Source organism: Bacillus rossius, chromosome 1 (genome assembly GCF_032445375.1).
Source record: "Bacillus rossius redtenbacheri isolate Brsri chromosome 1, Brsri_v3, whole genome shotgun sequence".
Lineage (NCBI taxonomy): Eukaryota > Metazoa > Arthropoda > Insecta > Phasmatodea > Bacillidae > Bacillus > Bacillus rossius.
This window is the reverse complement of record NC_086330.1, coordinates 373179855-373201519: the sequence shown is the minus strand read 5'-3', so window position 1 is coordinate 373201519 and position 21665 is coordinate 373179855. Positions and strand designations below refer to the sequence as shown.

General features: G+C 41.4%; 1 protein-coding gene across 1 annotated transcript in view; it reads right to left on the bottom strand.

Annotated features, from left to right (window-relative positions):
* Nucleotides 1-7812: 7812 nt before the first annotated feature.
* The window catches only part of LOC134528507 (aminopeptidase N-like), a 44084-nt gene continuing 30231 nt past the window's right edge, over nt 7813-21665 (bottom strand). Inside the window, exons 12-17 of the mRNA XM_063362185.1 lie at nt 20955-21223; nt 16186-16382; nt 15567-15737; nt 14735-14881; nt 12174-12255; nt 7813-9903 (exon numbers count right to left, since the gene is read on the bottom strand). Coding sequence (XP_063218255.1) covers nt 9730-9903; nt 12174-12255; nt 14735-14881; nt 15567-15737; nt 16186-16382; nt 20955-21223 — 1040 coding nt within the window. The 3' untranslated portion in view covers nt 7813-9729. The remainder of the gene's footprint in view (nt 9904-12173; nt 12256-14734; nt 14882-15566; nt 15738-16185; nt 16383-20954; nt 21224-21665) is intronic.

The window sequence follows — 21665 nt, the reverse complement described above, 5'->3', positions numbered from 1 at the left end:
GTTCCCGAAAAGCCGCAACTGTTCCCATTGGAGAGCTCCTGTGTTCGTCAGTGCTGTCGTCGCTGTGCTGTCCACAATTATACTTGTTTAGTTTCATCTTTGGTTCCGTTTGTCCGAATTCAGCTGATTCAGTCTTGCTTTTCTGTGAATTTTTTATCTTCACATTTTAATTATATTTTTTATCTTCGGAATTTTTCCATGACAAACAGTGAAAAAACTACAATGGCGTATGCCCAAAAAAACTGCATTAAATCAAAATGCCCCATTACATTAATCATTTTAAAGAACGTTAATCAAATCAAGCCTTTTTTTCTCCATATCAGGAATAAAATTTTTAAAAAATTGTAAAACACTCTCATCTTTATTTTGAAAATAAATTACACAGTTAAAATTTCATATCGTCTAAAGCTAGACTTGGCATGCCCAGGGGCTTCGTGGCTTGTGGAGCCCAGTGCGACTCGCTAACTCACCCTTCTTCAACTCACCCTTCTTCAACTCACCCTTCTCCAACTCACCCTTCTCCATATCACCCTTATCCAACTCACCTCCCAATCCTGTCATTTTAACTATATGTGTGTGCAGTGTGGTGTGTGCCAGCAGTCCCGAAGGGTTGGTAGCAATGCACGTGTGACTGAAGCAGTGATTAGCGTGTCTACTATTGGGTATTGTCTCTAAGATTATGATTAGTAATCGTGTTTTCAATTCACGATAAACCTGGCTTAACTTGATTGCTAACTTTTGGATGGTGCCAACAGAGTTAGATTTATCTTTTCTTTTCGTTTTGTTGTGTTTTTGTCTCGTTTCAACTGTTGTGCTGAAATTTTTTTTGGTGTTCAATTCATAATTTGTGGTTTTTTTTCGTTCTCTTAGTCCATTTTCTTTGTTTTTCTTTGTTTGTTGACCATATTCCTGTTATGGAATATTATGTGGTGTATATATTGTAACACCCATCGTGCCCTTGATTTTTGGCGTTATAACACCTCTTAAAAGTCCTAGGAAACAGCTGAGCAATAAGCTACATAATTGACATAAAATTCGAACATAACCAGAGGTGGCACGAGGCGGGGAACAAAACAATTTAGAAACTCCCTGCACACAATCCATTTGCGAGTTAGTGGATCGGTAGATATATATAGGTACTCAATTAAATAAAAACAACAAAATAAGTCATGTGATCTATAGGCTTCCTGGTTTATTTATATTATTATTCTTTTATGTAGTGCATAACCTTTCTTTAAATAGATTTAACCAGAAAAGATCAAGGCGGATTAACCATCGATCAACAAATTAGCATCTTAACATTTTAACAATCATTAATGAAGAAAACATGAACACATTTTATAGTGCTAGCGAGTCCGGACCGCGAATCTAGCGAAAATTTAACAAGGTTCTAGCCATAGTGAAATGTTTACAAAAATAGTTAGAATATATTGCCTTGGTTTTGAATCTTATGCAAAAAAATTACAATATCACCATGTCCGATAAGGGTTGATTCTTCTTGAGTCACAATTACTGAAGATATAAGTAACTTTAAATCGTTAACAAAAACTTCTCCCCTGTCCACTGGCACACCAAGATTTATGAAATTTTGTCGTTCAGAACTCACGACCAGGTAAAATTCGGCGGGAAGAGCAGAATAAATTTTGTTGGGGATCACTCAATTGAATTTCAATCGCGACCATTCGTGCAGGGGTGGCTCTTGGATGATGGGGGTGTTTCTTCCATCGGTGGGTATCTCTTGCACCCTGCCTGCAACAAGGTCCAATATCGACAGAGACGCCGATGTAGTCAGCCCAACAGCCCGCGCATTAATCCATCATGGCGGCTAGATCGTCTAAAAAAAAGTATGCTGGGACCCAGAAGGCCCAAGAGGGGGGGGGGGGGGGATTTAAATTTTTTTTCCCTAACCTAACTAAAATTAAGTGTATTTTGGAGGGGTCCGGGTTAGGGAGGAACCTAGGTGCGTCTCAGGCCGAAGCCTATACGCCTAGTCATGCTGGGATTAGCCATGCAAGGAGAGGGTCGCATGCATCATGTGCTAGGAGGGGATTGGCCAGCCATGGCAGCGATTGGCGCCATGACTAACTCCCCTCACTCTTAAATCTAGACTATAACTAGAGATAGGTTGGGCCCAGGTAAAACCTGCATAGACACAGGGAAAACCCTGGGCACATTCATGAGAGATATGGCTCAGTGCCGAACGGAGCCGAAGACGTCCGAGGCAAGGTAAAACAAAGGTCTGTTGCTTGGTAAAAACCTCTATAGCCGTCGAGCGCCGCGCGCTCTATGGAGGCGCAGTCGAACTAAGTTCAACTTCGACTCGCAAATCTCGCGCTAGGTTACTTGCAACCAGCATGGTGCTAAAGGGGGGGGGGGGGGGGAAAAGACTGCGCTCTTGCGGCCAAAGAAGAGAGAGAGAGAGGGAGAGACAAGGACACGGCAACTAGAGTGCGCCGAAAACCAGGGAAAGAGAACTAGGATGAAAAAAGGTTTGATAAGTGTACAAAAGTCTGACAAAAATTAAATAAAAATAATAATGCAAAAAATAAAAATAAAAATTTAAGCTTAAAATTTTAAATCTGTGCCGAACATACCAATAAACGGCACAATATCCTGTTGACAACAGCAATTTTTTGCTTAATTTGTGTTTTTTGTAGTTTTCTTCTACAGACATACATGTGCTTAGCAATGGCGTATGTCCAAAAGCTTACATCAAGTATCTTTTCTTCAAGCAACTATTTAATAACATACGTATTTTTAATAATTAAGGGTTTTTTGTTTAGTTAAAAGTATATAATGTTGTCAATGGTTTTTATGTCTTACGTGCGTTCAGCCATCAATATTGTTTGCTTTGTATTAACGTAATCGATAATCGCTACGACCCTAGTGCCGCACTAGTCTCACCCGCAAAATGGCGCTGCCTTCGCAGCTTCCCGTGCGTGACGGGAAACCTTCATTTCACAGACGAGAGAGCCACACCCGAAGTTCCCCCAAGTTCATGCGCGCTTTTTTTTTCTTCCGTTCTATCTCATTGTATAAACCGGTGTGGCATTAAATTTTGCGGTCGATTAGGACAGGTTAGCTACATTATAAATACTTTAAAACATTGTGTATGGTTGGTTCTATTAGGTAGGCATAGCTACATTAAAAATACTGTAAAACCATTTTATGGTTGCTTAGCAAATAACTTTTTAATATGTAGCTATCCAGGGCTAGGAAACCGTTTACATGATTTCACAGTATCTTTAATGTAGAAATCCTAACCAAATCAACCATCCACAATGTTTTGAAGTATTTATAATGTAGCTAACCTAACCTTTTACAACGAACAAAAAAATTCCCCGAAGATGCACGATCGGTGGAGATGGTGATTTATAGCATTAAAAATAATAACATTTAGCATTTTGAATTTGAAATTTAGCATTTTGTAGCATTTTTAAAAACAAGATTTAGCCAATTATCTCATTTTACATTACTGAAGAAAAGTATATTTTTTAAAAAGCATTAAATAATACTCATATCAATTAATAACAACCACAGAAATAAAGATCTAGTACAACTACAAAGATAGCCTTTCTTGGCAGGTTTCCAAACATTTTAGCATTTTTCAATTTTCGCCTTATTTTGGTTTTCGATCATGCCAGAAAACGTTGCTTGCCGTTTAACCGACTTTTTTTCTTCATCCGACTTCTCGGTGAATCTTTTTTTTACAGCCTGATGTCCCTAAGATTTAATGTGCTTTGCAAGTACATCTTTTTTTTCCACTCCAGACGGCGATTACATAAATTGCACATTAAAATATTTGTATCACTTTCGTAGAACTGTTCACTTTTGTATTCATTTATGCGATCGCGAATGGAAATGATGTTTCGTCCCATTTTTACCACGAGAAATAACAGTATACAACACATTCACGAGTATGCACGTATTTGTAAACACACCACCTTCCACAGACTACACAAGAACGCGGATTTCACGTGAAACACAGCAAGAAAATGGGACTTACAATTGTTAGCGCGGCGAAGCAGAGATGTCGCAATATGGTGGCCTAAAAACTTGTACTCTGCACGATGACGGACAATCTTCCAGCTAGTTGTTCTTTGCTTTGTTTACAATCGCGAGGCACGGATGGCCATTCTTCATTCAATATTTACGAACGATAGTCGTCGTGAATGACGTGACAATAAGATACTTGTGCTGAATACGCCATAAAATGATGGTTTCTTTTGATACTGAACTGAAACGAAATACAATCGGTAAATAAATTGTGTAGAGTGAAGAAGAATATACTTTTTTTTACCTTGATTTCGCATTTATCTCGGAATAGTCTAGATTTCGCATTTTATAGCGGAAAAAAAATATAATTTACCATATTTTCGCATCTATTTCGCGAAAACGAAAAATCACCATCCCTAACGATCGGGCGTTTGGCTCTCTCGTCTGTGGAAAGAAGGTTCCCGTGCGCGACGACCACGTGGCTTTGCCTGGTCTCGACGTGCCTTAGGGCGGAGTTACGATAGCCCGTCGCATCTGTCCGCCCGTTGTCCGTCCGTCCGCCTGCAGCCAATTTGATGGCCCGAAGAAGTCCATCTGTTCGGCCACCAAAAGCTTTGGCCAGCGCTAACTTTTGACGGACCGATGGATTATATTTATGGTTTTCGCTGCGGCAGTCAACTGTTACTGGAAGGGAGACCTAAGATGCACACAATGGTCTGCCAATCCCGATTACACCCGAACAATTCACCTCCGGCCAACTTCGGGATTTGTTTTATTTTTGCGCAGGAAAACGAATTCAAATATTAAAAGTGGTCGGTTAGGTTAGCTACATTAAAACACTTTAAAACATTATGGACGGTTAGTTAGGTTAGTATAGTTACATTAAAATAAACAGAGAAATATAAATATATATAAATAAACTCGAGGTTGGCCGAAGGTGAATATTCGAGCGTGTTCGGGCAGGGACAGAACTTGATGGACATCTTAGGCTTCCCGTTACTGGAATAACAGGCCTGTAGTATTTATATCTGGTCGTTCAGATGTCTTGTATAGTAACATTAAAGCTCACATCCAAACAATTCAATCATACTCTATGAATTTTTCCGAGTACACGCTAATGCAATACGTACAAAAACCAACACAAATAGTACGTAAACTACATAAAATTAGTCTGCGAAAAAAAAAAAAAACAATAATTGTTGGCGGCACTTATTTGGGAAACATTTTTGACGTAATATCGCTGGCATGACGTTGACGGACAAAAGAGTGGCGGACGGACAATGATGACCTCGTTGGTTTCTCTGACTCTGCACAAAAAACTGACTGAAATGATCCTCCGAGGAACGACGACAACACAGCGACGTACCAATTGTGTTAGTTCCGTTGACACGCGGGCCGGGCAGCGTATTTCCAAACCCTAGGTTGACTCGCGTGCTGGCCCTTGAAGCGCGCTGGGATTAGTCGCGGATCTGGCAGGGGAGGAGGAGGGGGTTTTACGGCTAGGGTCACCATGGGAAGGGGGTCGCGCTCTGGCGAATTAACGGTTGTTTTGATCTTGGAGGGGGAAGGGGAAGAAAGATGCCATCATGACATGGCTAAGGGGCACAAAGCCCGAGTCGCCTTGATATAAATAAATAAACGCAAGCTAACAAATAGGCTAAGGTGAGAAAGTGTACTGCTACAGATAATCTCAGAAGACCCCGGCAGTGCAAAATTCTAAATGGTTAACAATGAAATGAACAGTGAAGGTTTTAGTTTACTGCTATTTCCAAGACTAAGGTAACCTAATTCGACGAGTTGGAGTGAGAAATGCGATTGTTGGATAAAGAGATTCTCAGGCGTTACAAAACATTACATTTTACTTAAAAAGTTTTAAATAAAAAAGTTGCAATCATCTCCAATTTGTTTAAGGTATATTTCGGTTGATTTGCATATATTATTGATTCAAACTACTAATTAGTTTATTATCTGTATTTTGAAGAGGAAAATTATTGGAAAACAGATTTTACACAATAGCTGAATCAAAAACACAATATTAACAACAACTTTTATGATATAGACAATTCATGTAAATTTTCCATTTTATTCAGGTGTGTTTGTAGTTAGAATCGTAAATTTTACATCTGAATTACACGTTACCTTGCAGTAAACATATATAAAATTCTTTTTTAACTAGTAATATATTTGCTGCCTTGCGATGAAGGTAGCTTACAGAAATTAATGAAATTATATAAAACCTCATCTATCACAGTTTAGATTTCATCAATTAGAGCCAGTGCAATCGTGTAGTATTAATAAATTATAAATCAAAGACATTTGAAACAATATTAATTACAGATACAGTCCTTAAACCAATCTCGTATCCTAAAATAATGCAATTCTTAAAAAAAAGAATGCGTATACCTATGTACACGCCTTAGAAGATTGTATGAAAATAATTGATAGAAATCGAATAATTAATTGACTTTTAGAAAAGTATAAAAACAATCAAAAAAATTCAATAAATACTCTGTATTCAATATTAATATGTGTATTAATTTTAACTCATAACGAAAATAAAAATAAAATTTTTTGCCCAGGAACGCTCGGGATTATTTTGAAGAATTATGCGTTAAATGATAACATAAGAATTTGCTCGTTACTGAGGCTAGAAGTTACACATTACTAAAGAGTACTAAAAAAAAACCTCGCTTACATATTTTAAAAAAAACATTTTTGCTTCTCAAATAAACTGCCACAAATAAACAGTATGTATTAACATCTTGTCAGTGTTAAGAAGACTGCTGATAGTCGCTCTACCACTCTGGTTCTGGGGTAGAGCGCCTGCCTTGTGACTTGTAGGACCCGGGTTCGCGCCCCGGCTCCTCCAAGGCGGATTGTCTCAGACATATGGTGGCATTTGTCTGATAGGAATACATTCCCTTGTAACAAGTCAGGCTACCAAAGAGACGGTGGGTGGAAAAAAAAACAACCTTGCAGGGTGGCTTCCAAATGGGGAGCCCGTTTCTTTTCTAGGCAGTGGCCATTCCGGGGGTTTCTTCGGGGGAACGGAGTTTTGCAAAAAATATTTGTTAGTTTTGTACCACTTTCATCCCACCAATTACACGCGCTAGAAGTTACACTTAAAATGAATTAAATTTATATTATAATATAAAATATTAATATAAACATATATATAATTAATTATTAAATAAGGTAAGATAATAGATAAAAATTTTAAACAGTTCATATGCTGAATGTTTATTCTAATTAATTAATATTAATTATGATTAAATATCCAATAAAATTTATACAATTCCTATCACTAATATTCACAATATAAATGTTTTTAATTAAATGGACCACTGAAATTCTGACGTCTCCAATAAAAACGAAAAAGAAAATGTCAAGTGAAACGTCTTAACTTTTATATTTTCACATCATGTAACACAAGTAAAAATTATATTTTTTGGCAAAAAGGAAAAACCTCCATAAGAGCAAGTGTGTAAACCATTGGATATCTTTCGAGTATATGTTTGATTTTTACAAAGGTGTTCAATTCACAGGTGTACTTTCTGTCAGAAAATTTACCTACTGTGGTGAAATTCTGTAACCGAAGTCCTTACATTTCACGTTATGTTTCAATACAACACAATGCTGCACAGGTTTGTTAATTCCGGGAGCTAGTACACTGTCATCGGCTGCCACTTCAGTTGGAAGGCGATAACAGAATTTGATCCCGTCACTGGCGAATGTTTGTCACTGCCTCAAGGACTGGTTAATCCAGCCACTTGGTTAGAAAAACAGGTTGCACTGATGTGTGAAGACTGAGGTATGCAAGTATTCAAAAAATTATATTTGTTTCAACATTTAAACTCAAATATATATTTTTTATTCGTTACCAATAGATACAGCACGTGGAAAACGTTCATAAAAGTTTAAAAGTGTAATTTGTATGATGCCAAGAAGGTGTAATGAGACATTTATGGTTTATTTTCTTTTTATTTTAAATGTAAAAAATAATGAATTGTGTTGCCAGTATTTTTTCTTGCATTTTCAGCATTTGATTATGGTTACATATAAATTTCCCTTATGTATCTCACAGTATTTTTCAGAAATTTCTGAAAGTGTAAAACTGTATCTTTAAATTTGATATTCGATTGGAATAAAAAAAAAAACGGGATTCGCAGAGACCTATCATATATAAGTGTTTGTCGCCTCAAAAAATGAACCTTGCTGTTGGTAGTGGCTTCAGCACTCTCCTTAGAGGTAGCAGCGTGGCGACTGAACAACCAATAAGATGCCCAGCTTGCTATTCAGAGCGACCTTCTCCATCTAGCAGCACCGCTCACTTCATTGGTCGGGTGAACAGTGATAGCAGCGAGCTTCTCAGTGTGATGTCCGAGTCATAGCACCCATTGCCTGCTTCCACTCGGCAGGGCACATCATGTAGTCTGGCTCCCGTCAATCTACGCCGCCTGTCTCCCGTCAATCCACGCCGCCTGTCTCCCGTCAATCCACGCCACCTGTCTCCCGTTAATCCACGCCACCTGGCTCCCGTCAATCCACGCCGCCTGTCTCCCGTCAATCCACGCAGCCTGGATCCCGTCAATACAAGCAGTCTGGCTCCCATCAATACAATCAGTCTGTCTCCTGTCAAATACAAGCAGCCTTGCTCCCATAAATCCAAGCAGCCTTGCTCCCGTCAATCCACGCAGCCTGTCTCCTGTCAATCCACGCAGCCTGGCTCCCGTCAATCCACGCAGCCTGGCTCCCGTCAATCCACGCCACCTGTCTCCCGTCAATCCACGCCACCTGGCTCCCGTCAATCCATGCCGCCTGTCTCCCATCAATCCACACCGCCTGTCTCCCGTCAATCCACACAGCCTGTCTCCCGTCAATCCACGCAGCCTGTCTCCCGTCAATCCACGCCGCCTGTCTCCCGTCAATCCACGCAGCCTGGCTCCCGTCAATACAAGCAGTCTGGCTCCCGTCAATACAATCAGTCTGTCTCCCGTCAAATACAAGCAGCCTTGCTCCCGTCAATCCAAGCAGCCTTGCTCCCATCAATCCACGCAGCCTGTCTCCCGTCAATCCACGCAGCCTGGCTCCCGTCAATACAAGCAGTCTGGCTCCTGTCAATACAAGCAGCCTTGCTCCCGTCAATCCAAGCAGCCTTGCTCCCATCAATCCACACAGCCTGTCTCCCGTCAATCCACGCAGCCTGGCTCCCGTCAATACAAGCAGTCTGTCTCCTGTCAATCCACGCAGTCTGGCTCCTATCAATCCACGCAGCCTAATCCTGTCAATGCTTTACAATTCGCTCGCATTAAATCAACATTCAATATTAACTCCAGATTACTGCATCCTTTCTCAACGCTTTGAATCTTTAGCTAATTGCCCAATGACGGATATTCGGGCAAAACCACAGTGAATCTTACAACTGATACATAGCTTTTATTTACAAAATCTTAGTAATGAATTTTTTTCACTTGAAAGGTGTTTTGGGTTTTTACAATAAATTGCACATCAAATGTTAGTAGTTAGTTGACAGTTAAATTTGGAAAATACACAAACAGTTGAATAATTTTGTGCCAAAAGTGTTTTAATTTTAACAATCATCACGCACAGATTTGATTTAAAAGTAAGATTTGCCTGGAGTCTATTTCACACTTAAAAAATAATGCAGGATTGGAAGAGGTCTCTGAAAGTTGTACGAGGACAGCAAGGATCCCGGCCGCTCTGCGTAGCAGTCTACGGGTCCAGCGAGGCGGCGGAGGACTCCAGGAAGTCCTCCAGCCAGCGGTGGACGACGGGGACGTTGTCGCTGGTCCACTCTGCGTCCTCCCTCATGCGGTCCAGGGCCCTCTCCACGAGCAGCTCCGCGCTGCCGAAGTGGCCGCGCCGCTGCACGTACAGCTCGGAGAACTGCCGGCAGACGGCACGGGGGGTTGACTCACGGGGGCGTGTAGGTACTCGAGAACGCGCCCTTCTACGCGTGATAGTAAACTAACTAATTATGCATGCGATAAATTAATAGAAATAAATTATTAAAAGGACTGAAATAATATTATATATGGTTGGTGAATTATGAATTGAATCAAACTAAAAAATATAAATAAATACTCATTATTCAATCTTTATATAAACACGTGTATAAAATAAATGATTTTATTTAGTAAATTAATCGAGATAAATTTTAATTAGTACTGAAATTCAATAAACATGATGAATGTTTATTGTATTAAATTATAATCCCAATAAATTAAACATACAGGAACATAACCTCAAAAACACTCCCGTAAAAAAAGCCAGAAGACTACTAAACCTTCCACAATGGAAGCTCACAAGCATGTTGACATCGTTATACATGCGGGAACATAAACTCACTTCATCAATACACTTAAGAAAAGTTTATAAACACAATTTCTATCACTAATATTCATAAAAGAACTAAATGTTTTTAATGATATAGACAAGTATTCATAATAATCACTAGAGTATAGGATATATAACAGCAATATATAATTATTATTTGTATGTAGCTTTTTTTTATCCTGTGAAAATTTTGTTACTTGGCGCGCAAGCATCGTAAAAATTCACATTCATAATTTTTTTTCGAAACGCGCTAAAGAAGCATAATTTAAAAATTATGGGCACTTTATTTCACTCACCCATAATCATTTTCTTTTTTCGTAACTTAATGTTTTGATAATAGGGACCGAAAAAATTCGCGGTTTCAATAGCCTTCAGGATAGACTGCACATTCCCCTGTACACTTGGGCAAATAATGCCAGTTCATTTTTCTGCTGACTTGTCAGTCGTCTCAGCTGGTTTGTCTGTGATTCGATCCTTCTTTGGTTGAGGGTTTATAATTGGTTGAGATTCGTACAGATGAACAGTAAGCCAATAACAAAATCATCTAAAAGTAGGGACCGGAAAAATTCGCGGGTTCAATGATCTCCAGGATGAACTCCATAGTTATACGTACACTCAGTCAAATGCCACCCACTCATTGGCTGCTGTCTTGTGAGACGTCCCAACGTAGCAGCCTGTGATTCCTTTAAAGCTATGGTCGGGTTTTTCTCATTGGCCGAGAGTCATCCAGGTGAGTTGTGAGCCAACAGCAGAGGCAGCACTGAGGTATAACTATTTGTATTTTAGCCTATCGCGAAATGAATTCGCGAATTTTTCCGGTCTCTATTGATAAGACAGCGAGAGCATTAGGGGAAGTTGCACAGAGCGATACAGAGCAGGAATATTAGGACAGTCTGACGGTCTGCTCGCGACGAAGCTGGAGCAGTAAAGTCGATGTTGTCGGATCGTGTCTGGTCGCGACAGTTATGTTTGCTTCGCGCCGCGTCTGATGCTGCGCGCATTGCGCTCGTGTGAGCACACGGGAGTGAACTGCTGTCAGACAACATGTCGTGTCGTGTGGTGCCTCACTCTGCGCGCGCCAGGCCTTTCTTCTCAGTGTATGTCACTGCAGTGGCTCAACGTGCTCTGCTGCTTATCGGAAATCGTTCAGTCATAAAAAAAACCTTAGTGTTTAATAATGTTCGCAGGCTTTCACGGCAATTGTCTGAAGTAACTTGGTGAATATTTGGTGAATTATTCGCCAAGGACGCGGCTGCAACTCAGAAGCCTAGCTACTTCAAACTTAGTGTTTGTTGGAAAAACTGCTAGTTAGGTAGCGAAACAAAAAATATATATATAAATGCGCAGGGACTTTAGTATCGACTTCTATCTCTGGGAACAATTATTTGTTTACACTTTATTGAACAAGCCAATCAGAATTATATTTTCTCTAACTCTGGTTGTGCGTGTTATACTGTAGCCTGGATCCCGTCAATTCACGCAGATTGGCTGCCGTCAATGCTTTACAATTCGCTCGAATTTAATCAACATTCAAAACTAACTCCAGCTTACTGCATCCTTTCTCAACGCTTTGTATCCTTAGCGTATTGCACAATGACTGCCATTCTTGCAATACCACTTAATTGAACATGCCAATCAGAATTATTTTTCTGTAACTGTGGGTGTGTGTTATACTGCCTTCTGGGATAGCAAATGCGTGCTGTGATTCACACACTGCAGTGTCAAGAAAATGTCATTTTTTTTTCTTTTCACTTCGGGCCAATCGAATCCACGACGGCTGAAAAAACTGCCTTAGCGTTCGGGTCGCCACACTTTCTCACCGCGTCCAAGTCTTCCTGAGTGACGAATCTTGCCGTGGCGGCTTTCATCAGCAGTTTCCACAGCTCAGGGTTTCCATCCAAGCTGGAAAAAAAGTTGAGGTAAAAATTACTGAATGAAGTTACCGCTATACCAACATTGTTTTGGGATATTTTGCAAATTAAAGTATAAAAGTAGACTTTAAAGTAATATTTCTGACACTTAAAAAGATTTTCAAGCAAGGGTTCATTCTAGATTTTATGGCTAAACACCTGCAAGATTATCAGTAAACACAATAAAAAACAAAAATCTTCCGTATACAATGATTAAAAAAACTAACTGTGGAGAAAAAAATAGAGTACCCATAGCATAATATTGCAACTTAAAAAAAAACTCCGGTAGCTCGCTGACTTCTTGCCTGTTCCATCGGCAAGTCCTGTGTCCGTGCCTTCCAAAAATACAATTTCTCATACACCATTGCAGTTTTGAACTGTTTGTCTTGGAAAAATATTCATAAATGCAATTCAAGATATAAAATTTTGTAACATAAACTCACAGGAAACAAGCCTAAATCAGCTGATGTCAAACAGACAAAACCAACGATGCACCTAAACAGGTTTTATGGACAAACAACAACGACAGCACAGACGAACACATTCAAACTTAAATATCAGACAGCACAAGAATTCCGAGGAAGTCAAATAGTCATGAAAAAAATATATAACAACAGCAAAGACGAACAGTGGGCTAACAACGACGAAACAGTTAAAAACAATAATAGTATTTAACAGCGTTTATATCCTTGTTGACAAAAGCAATTTTTTGCTTAATATTGTGTGTTTTTGTCTTTTTTGGGTATTTTATTTATTTATTTCTTAATTTTTTTATTTTTTAGTTTTTCTTCAACAGAAAAAGTTCTTAGCAATGGCGTATGTCCAAAAACTTACATCAAGTCATGCACTCCCATTGCACAAATTTTCAAAGATAATAATAACAGTAAATGCACACAGACAACAAAACCTGAAAAACGCAGCAAATATACGAACACAACGAATAAAGATCAACATATAATATGGACAACGTAACGTTGAAAACACCGACGTTACACAGTACACAGTAGGGTTCCCTATGACAAAAAACAGTTCCGACGTTTCGGGAACAGGCAACTCTTCCCGTCATCAGACACAAACAGACTGATAATAACTGTTTATGTTCATCGTTGGGTTTATGTTGATATTTTTTAACGTTAATACGTCTTTAAAATTGCTTCCATGGTCGGAGGCAATTCAAAAAACGAATGATAACAAAATCGGGGGGATACAGTTTGGTGTTGCAGCTACATATCTATCACCTCCATTCAAAATTTAATTACACCACTGAATAGTTAAATGATCAGAGGATTCGTTACGATAAGTGAGGACTGTGGCGCATCGCGCGTGGTGGAGGGGGAAGCGCCGCCATTTTGAAGTCATTTCGCTGCGTTTCGAGATTTCCATTTAGTATAACTTCGGACTCGGAGAATCTACGACGTTCGTTTGAGTTTCAATCGTCAGATCTCGTCGAAATATATCGATTGAACATATAAAACATTAGTGTAAAATGTTTACAGTGAATATATAGAGTGTCAAAATAAAAATAAAAACATAGCGTGTTTTATATTTTGTATAGAAAATATTACCTGTTACGTACGTGTATTCACGTACAACACACGGCCGTGTCCATGAAACAACCACACCTAATTTTTTGCATCTTATTTGGCATTTATGAATTTTTTTCCTGTGACGAACAGTGGAGAACTGCAATGGCGTGTGTACAAACAATGGTATTAAATCCGAACTCGACCGTTGCACGAATCATGTAAAGAAGGAGCCTTAGTACTTCCCGCTAGACGACATGGCCGTGTGAGTGACAAGTAGGCGGGGAAAGTCGGGCCGGAGTCAGGGAGAGGGAGGGATGGGCAATGGGGGAGGAACTGTAATTGCCGAAACTGAGACCTGGATTTCCGAAGTAGTTTTGGGCCCGTCCGCTAGATGGTGGCTTTCACAATATATTGCTAACATAGCCACATTGACTGTGAGAAGAAATGCTTGAGGTATTATGAGGCAAACGAACCAGTGAAAATTTATTGACTCTATTTCGGTAGCTACATATGTTGTGGTGTGGCAAATAAGAAATGTTTGCATCTCCTAGTCATTTATATGTAGCATGACCTTTTTATCACAAAACAACATTAAGTGTTCTTCGCACAGTTGAAATAACTTTTTCTCCAAGAAATTAGTCGTCAATTTAACATTGGACGCGAATTTTTTGGCAGGGCGGACCCCCTGGGGGGGTCCCCCATTTAAAAAAAAAAAAAAAAAAATATATATATATATAAGAAACAATATCCCGAGTTTTTTTTTTGCTAGTAGTTATGGGCCCACCCAACAGATAGCGTCACATGTCGCGCGAAACGTGGTTTCCGTTTCCACTGTAAGAGTCGCGCTTCTATATCTCCCTCCTTGATCTGTGGACTGGGGCGGGGAGGCATTGAAAGGGTGGGTGGGGGGGCTGGGCCAAGTGGCAGGAGGGGGGGGGGAGTCACCTGTGTCGCAACTCGTCCCAGTTGTCCTGCACGAAGTGGAACACGGCGCGAGAGGAGTTGTACCCGCGCGACAGCTGGTCCAGGCAGGAGCGCCTCACGTCCTCAGGCACCGCGGCGTAGTCCGTCAGCAGCAGCTCCTTCAGCAACCTGCAACAACAACAACACAGGCTGACCACGCACATCTGTCTGGAGAAAAAATAAAATTTGAAAACCATATTTTTTTTTGACTTGTGGAATTTTTCCAAGATAAACAGTGTAAAACTGCTATGACACATGCCAAAAAAAAAAAAACCTGCATGAAATGTTTGAACCAAATGGGTCCTATATATAAAACCATTAAATAAAAATTGTTAAACTAACCATGCACAGTGTTAATATTGAGCATTCATAAAAGTAAACCTGAGCGTCACATTTGATTTTTTTAAGTAAACAACTTGTTAGTGCAAGAAAATTTACAACACTAAAAAATTTAAGTATTTTCATAAGCGAAACTCTGGTGTCCATGTTTCCAAAGCTTCGCAACAATCTCCTATGTTCACATCAGACTCAAAGCTTCTGCATTACAACCGAAGCTTCAAATAAAACGAATAGCATATTTCCTGGTGAAGTCAAATTTAAAAAAAATATATATATATTCAATTGATTCGCTTAGTCTAAGCTTCGCACATACACACTGTGATAAAGCACATAGTCTATTCAGCGAGTTGTTTCTGCCAACCATGCAGTGAACACAACCAAGCAGAGAAGAATAGACCAGAAGCATAGCACGGCAACACATTATCAATGAGGTACGTGCTAGTCACTAGTGTAAGAGAACGGGAAGATGCCGCACCACTCGGTTTTCTCGGAGTGCTGCGACGTGGACGCGGCCAGGGCCTGGAACACGCCCCTGGCCTCCTGCTCGTGTTCCAGCTCCAGCAGCTTCAGGGCGTACTCCAGCACGAACCTGAACTGCTCCAGCGACGCCCACCTCAGGACTCGCTCGAACGGCACCTCGTGACTCCTGTCAGGACGAGACAACCCTCCCTCAGTCCGCGGGCTCTTCCAGCAACCAGCAAGCAAACATACTTTACTTTCTTTACTCGACTTTTGTTTGGCGCAGTTAAGGCGTTCAAGCCTTCTCCTACACTGAACCACGAGACATAAACGACGTATAATAAGCTGTATCTCGTATCAAACGTGAAATTACGTACTAGCAAATTACACATTACAGTGATTACTAATCAAACATCTACCAATTTAACATCCAAGTTCAGTACTAACATAAACCATATAAAATATTGAATTAAATATAAAAAAATAATTAAAAATATTCTAAAACATATTAAGTAATGTTTTAAATAGAAAAAAGGGAGCGTGTGTTGGGCCATGAAAAGGAAGGATGGGACAGGCGAGAGGCAAGGAGTGGAGTACGTCCCTGGGATAAGCCCGGGTGATCAGGCAAGTGGTACCTGGCATATTCTGCAGGGTCGCTGCTCTCGACCCACGCCGCGTACACCTGGTCCAAGGAGGCGTTGTGCTGCTCCTCGGAGAGCGAGTCCAGGAACCTCTCGGCCGCCTCCCTCGTCTGACGGGCGCTCTCGTCTTCTCCCTGCGCGGCGGGACCCAGCATCCGGAGACAGCGGTCCGTCAGGATCCTGGCGTACTCCTGCCACACCACAGCCGCATTACTCTCCCCCTCCACACACACACACACACGTAGTATGGACAATGTTACAATGCGGCTAAACCACCTGCCAGATTTTAAGGTTTTTACAGAAAAATTTTTTACATACAACCCGTCTTGCAATGGGTTCCAAATACACTTCTTGAAGCACGACGAAGTGAAATTCCAAGAATCTATACGGCAATGTAGAGGCTACCGACTTGAGGAATACTTGTCAATGGGAAACAGTCCTCCCCACATTTGCATACGAGGAAATAAAACATGGCATGTTTGGACTGCAAGCAGTGGCGGATCTAGGATTTTGGTTTGGGAGGGGCTTGACCCAGCTGAGGCTAGGCTTTATCAAGGCAAAAACTAAAACAATAGTGGACCCAGATGCTTTTGGAGGTGGCTTGAGCCCCTTAGCCCCCCCTCTGGATCCGCTACTGACTGCAAGTGTGACTGGACGGAGCTGGTGGAAGGATACTGACATATATTCGTAATTTGCAAATAATGATGCCACCCGAACTGCTGCTACAGCTTCATTTGCAATGCGACAAGTTTATCATCTAGCGATGCACAGCATTTCGTTTTAACTAACAACCACAATGAAAAGTGTCTGTTTTTGTAAATGCAAATCATAAGCAGGGATAAGATTATAAGGTGGATTGCGATAGAACTGAAAATCATGTTAAAACACTGCATAACACTAAAATGGAAGTAAATGGAGCATTGACGTCGTGGGGAATCTATGTTGTTCATAAATTAGGCACTATATGGACCGCAGACATGGGTGCCACCTCGTGGGCCCGGCTTGTGACTGCATTTCAGTGTCATGACTTGGCCCGAGTACGTATAGGCTCTAACCCCCTACACTGCCCAAGAGCCTTCCTGTCTCAGCCCACTCTAGCGGCCGGCTTGCCATGCTCTCCCGAGTGATGGTCTTCAGCAGGCTCTTAAGGCATCCCACACACCCTGTCCCTATACTAATCGCACCAATCAAGAATTCACAGGTCTGGCTGAGTCATACACGAGTGAACACAATTATGAAAGAAAACTTTAACCAAAATGCTGCATAAGATGACAACGACAATTCACGTGGTCTAAGGGCGGACCAGGGCACCATGTGGCCTGGCCTAGAAGTTAAATAAGCCACGTCGTTCGATTTAATATGTCCTCTTTGACTTAAATGATTAATTAAACAGTCTACCACCCAGGGTAGGCATCGAAGATGATGAAGAAGATTTAAAAGGACATTAACAATGGTGGATGCTAAGAATTTAGTTGAAATAAAACAATGTAGTCGACGAGGTGTGTAGGATGCTTCCTACCCCAGAGGGCGAATGAGAGACTGGGCTGTGGTCCTGTTGACATTGCGGCAGGAAGCAGTTAGATAACCGTTAAGCCGTTTATAATTACTTGCATAAACAAAACAAAACATCCAATTCCCTCGAGCAATGAGTGATAAATTACAATTAATCACTAAGTGTTAAAAAAATTATTGGTATTATCAATAATTATTTATTAAGTTAAAAAATAAACTGCCCTTGTAGGGTGAGTTCCCAAAGTGTTCGCGGATTATGCTGTGGCGTCACTTTTTAAGCTGAGAGAAACAAGACAGTGTAGGAATTAAAAAAATAATTAAATTTACAAATAATATTAATTAAAATATTATATCAGGGGTGCGTGGTGTGCCGCCAATTAGCATTTTTTGGCACAATTTTAAATTTGAATTTTGAATCATAATATGACCAGTAATTTTATAACTAAAACTAAAACTATTTCTGCTCTCTGCACACTCCAACTTAATCCATATCAGGCTAGTCTCCCCAATCCATGCCCAGAACCAGATGTGATTTTTGCCAAGTCTTTGCGAGCCAGCATGCAGGCTCGTTTATCCCTACTTTGCTGCACATCTGGGCAAGGTAACAGAGCCCTGTCGCAGTGACCAAGACCGATTGTCCCTGCAGTCTCCCAGGACCCCGTTTTTCTAAGAGGCCTCCTGACATGAGCACTACAAAGCATGATCACGAGTCGTTTTTATCAAACCCTCAGTCACATATCTGGGCTCTGTAGAGCTAGTTTCACACCATTTTTGCAGTTTACAAAACCCCCTTCTTCCCCAGAAGCCCTCAGTACAATGACTGGCCACTAACCCCGGCCTAAGTCAAGGCTAGCCATAGGTCTCCAAAAGTACCATCTCTGACCTCTAGTGGCAGTTTCGTGTGTTCTTTTCCCTGAGTGTTTGCATACCCATTACACCCCTGCCCCCTAGCGACTCATGCTACAAGCAGTGCCCTGTAATTCTTGTCCAAGCCACCAGAGCACTCCACTAGTCGCCTCCATAAGCCCCTTGCATTCGAAGTAGCCTCATGCGAGATATGCACAAGTCAATTTGTTTTCTATTTCGGCCACCAACCAAGAGATTGCAGCTAACGATGTCGAGATATCGAGGCAGGTGTTTCTTTGACCCCCACTCGGAAATCTTTGGAAACTTTCGGTCTGGAAGCTGAAATCCCCCCTTTCTTTTGAAAGCAAGCACCGGTTTTAATTAAGACTCGCTCCCGCCACACAGAGACTTCGCGCCGCGCTATCAGACTGACCACTTCACATCCTCGGCCAGCCCACATCAAGACTTCACTTCATAAGAGAATTTAGTCGTCTCGTAAAGGGATATTTTCCCTAAGTTTTTTAGACCTTAATTAGTCAGTCTGTGTTCCATGTAGAAATAGTCATATTTTGCTAAATTCTCTTTTTTATCAATGATGAGTGCGTCTGCATAAACTGCTCTTGTTCGGGATGGATTTGCTTACCTTCCGGCAGACACACGTTCTGAGTGCTACGAGCTACACCCTGGTTTGGTGAGTTTCGACAACCTTTCTCTTCCCCGACTATCAACATTTTTGAGGGCATTTTTGCCCATTTAATGACTGTCTCTGAACCAGGTCTAATCATGTCGGATTTGGCTTGTTCACAGACAGGGTTCAAGAGCCGGAGCAAGCATGGAGGCTACATGCTTTTTTCCCATCCTCAGACCCAGGACTGCTATGGCGCCCTGGTAATCCAACTACAGCGCGAAACATAATATTCGGCCAACTAGTTACAAACATCATATTTCCAAATTCTCTGTTAGACCTCCAGCATGCCAAAATGCGATAACTAGAGAACTTGAATTACACGATGTGCCAATCATAAGAATCTTGGGATTGTTTATTCTTATTGTTAATGATTTATTCTTATTGTTAAATATGGTGGAAGTCATCTCATAATATTTTTACAAAGGGTCGACCCTACAAACCAATAGATTTGTTTATTAGCTACCATTATAATGGCTAATGAATAATGCGTTAGTCAAATTATGTATGTCAAGGAACTAACTTCTTTATCATGTTTATAGTTATAATGTTTTGTTGGCTCAGTTTCCAGTAACTATATGAGTAAAATAAATAGGTGCACAGATATAGACGAAATTGCATTTGTTATTTATGTAGTTGAAACTAAAAGATTCACCAGTCTCCCAAAGTTTTTCCAAGGAGACATTTACATTACACCAGTGTAGAGAGAAGAGTGTAACATTGGCACAGACTCTACTTGAATCTTGAGAGGCGGACATACACAAGCGAGCACGCACACACTCGGCAGGACGTATGTATAGAAGGTGATGGTGGAAGGAGAGGGTGATGGTGGTTCTGAGAGGGTATTGGTGGTTCTGAGAGGGCGATGGTGGTTCCGAGAGGGTATTGGTGGTTCCGAGAGGGTGATGGAGGTTCCGAGAGGGTGATGGAGGTTCCGAGAGGGTGATGTTGGTTCCGAGAGGGTGATGGTGGTTCTGAGAGGGTGATGGTGGTTCTGTGAGGGTGATGGTGGTTCTGAGAGGGTGATGGTGGTTCTGAGAGGTTGATGGTGGTTCTGAGAGGATGATGGTGGTTCCGAGAGGGTGATGTTGGTTCCGAGAGGGTGATGGTGGTTCTGAGAGGGTGATGGTGGTTCTGTGAGGGTGATGGTGGTTCTGAGAGGGTGATGTTGCTTCTGAGAGGGTGATGTTGGTTCTGAGAGGGTGATGGTGGTTCCGAGAGGGTGATGGTGGTTCTGAGAGGGTGATGGTGGTTCCGAGAGGGTGATGTGGTTCCGAGAAGGTGATGGTAGTTCTGAGAGGGTGATGGTGGTTCCGAGAGGGTGATGGTGGTTCTGAGAGGGAGATGGTGGGTGGAGAGGGTGCTTAAAGCAGGATTTTTAAGAGGGTGTAATCCTCGTTGAAATCACCATATTGCACCGAAAAAAAGTTATATAATGAAATTAAGAACTGTTTGACAAAATCTTAATTCAAATCATAATACAAACAATATTTAAATGTTTTATAGTTGAAGAAAGTGCATAGATCAGTAAAATTAGTAGAATTTATTTGATAGTGAATCTCTTATTGAATCAATTTTAAATCACAAGCGCTTGCTATTGTTCTGAATATATTTGTTTATAGACCTATTATTTACAAATTATTTAATAGTATAAATGAAGCATTAGTATTTTACTAATATTTCCATGGGGGTAAGTAATACAGGATGATGTGTGACGCACAGCGAAGAGGGGCGCCGCCTCCGTGCCGCCCAGGTAGCAGGCCAGGCCCTGCGCCTCGGCGAGGAAGCGCGCCCAGACGCGCGGGGACCGCTCCCCCTGGAGGAAGAGCGCGAGGTCGAGGGCCGCGTCCGGCCCCAGCTCGCCGGCCAGCGCCAGCCCCCAGGCGTCGCCGAGCACCTGGGCGCGGGTGCACTCGGACAGCGAGCCGTCCCGCAGCGCGCCTGAGACCAGCGCCCAGTTGGCCGCGTCGTAGTTCACCGCGAACTCCCCTGCGCAACCCCAGCCGTCACACACCACACGTGTACGGCGAGTCTAGCCGAGAGCCCCGCCTCTGCATGTCTTCTGTCAGACTGCCAATCACTAGAGACCGGAAAAATTCGCGGATTCATTTCACGATATGATAGAATCAAAACAACTGTAACTTTATATTGCTTCTGTAATTGGCTTACAGTTGATCTGAAAGACTTTGAGCCAATGGAAAACCTTCAACCAAAAAATTATCGAATCGCAAGCGTCCTAGTTGACAGGTGTCACGAGTCAATATCCAATGAGCAGATGGCATTTGGCCGAGTCTGTTAAGGATTGTGGGGTCTATCCTAGATGCCATCCAAAACGCGAATTATAGGTACCTGTCTCTACCAATCACAGTAGTTCAGCGCGGAAGCTAACGCGTCATGAGTAGGGACCGGAAAAATTTGCGAATTCATTTCG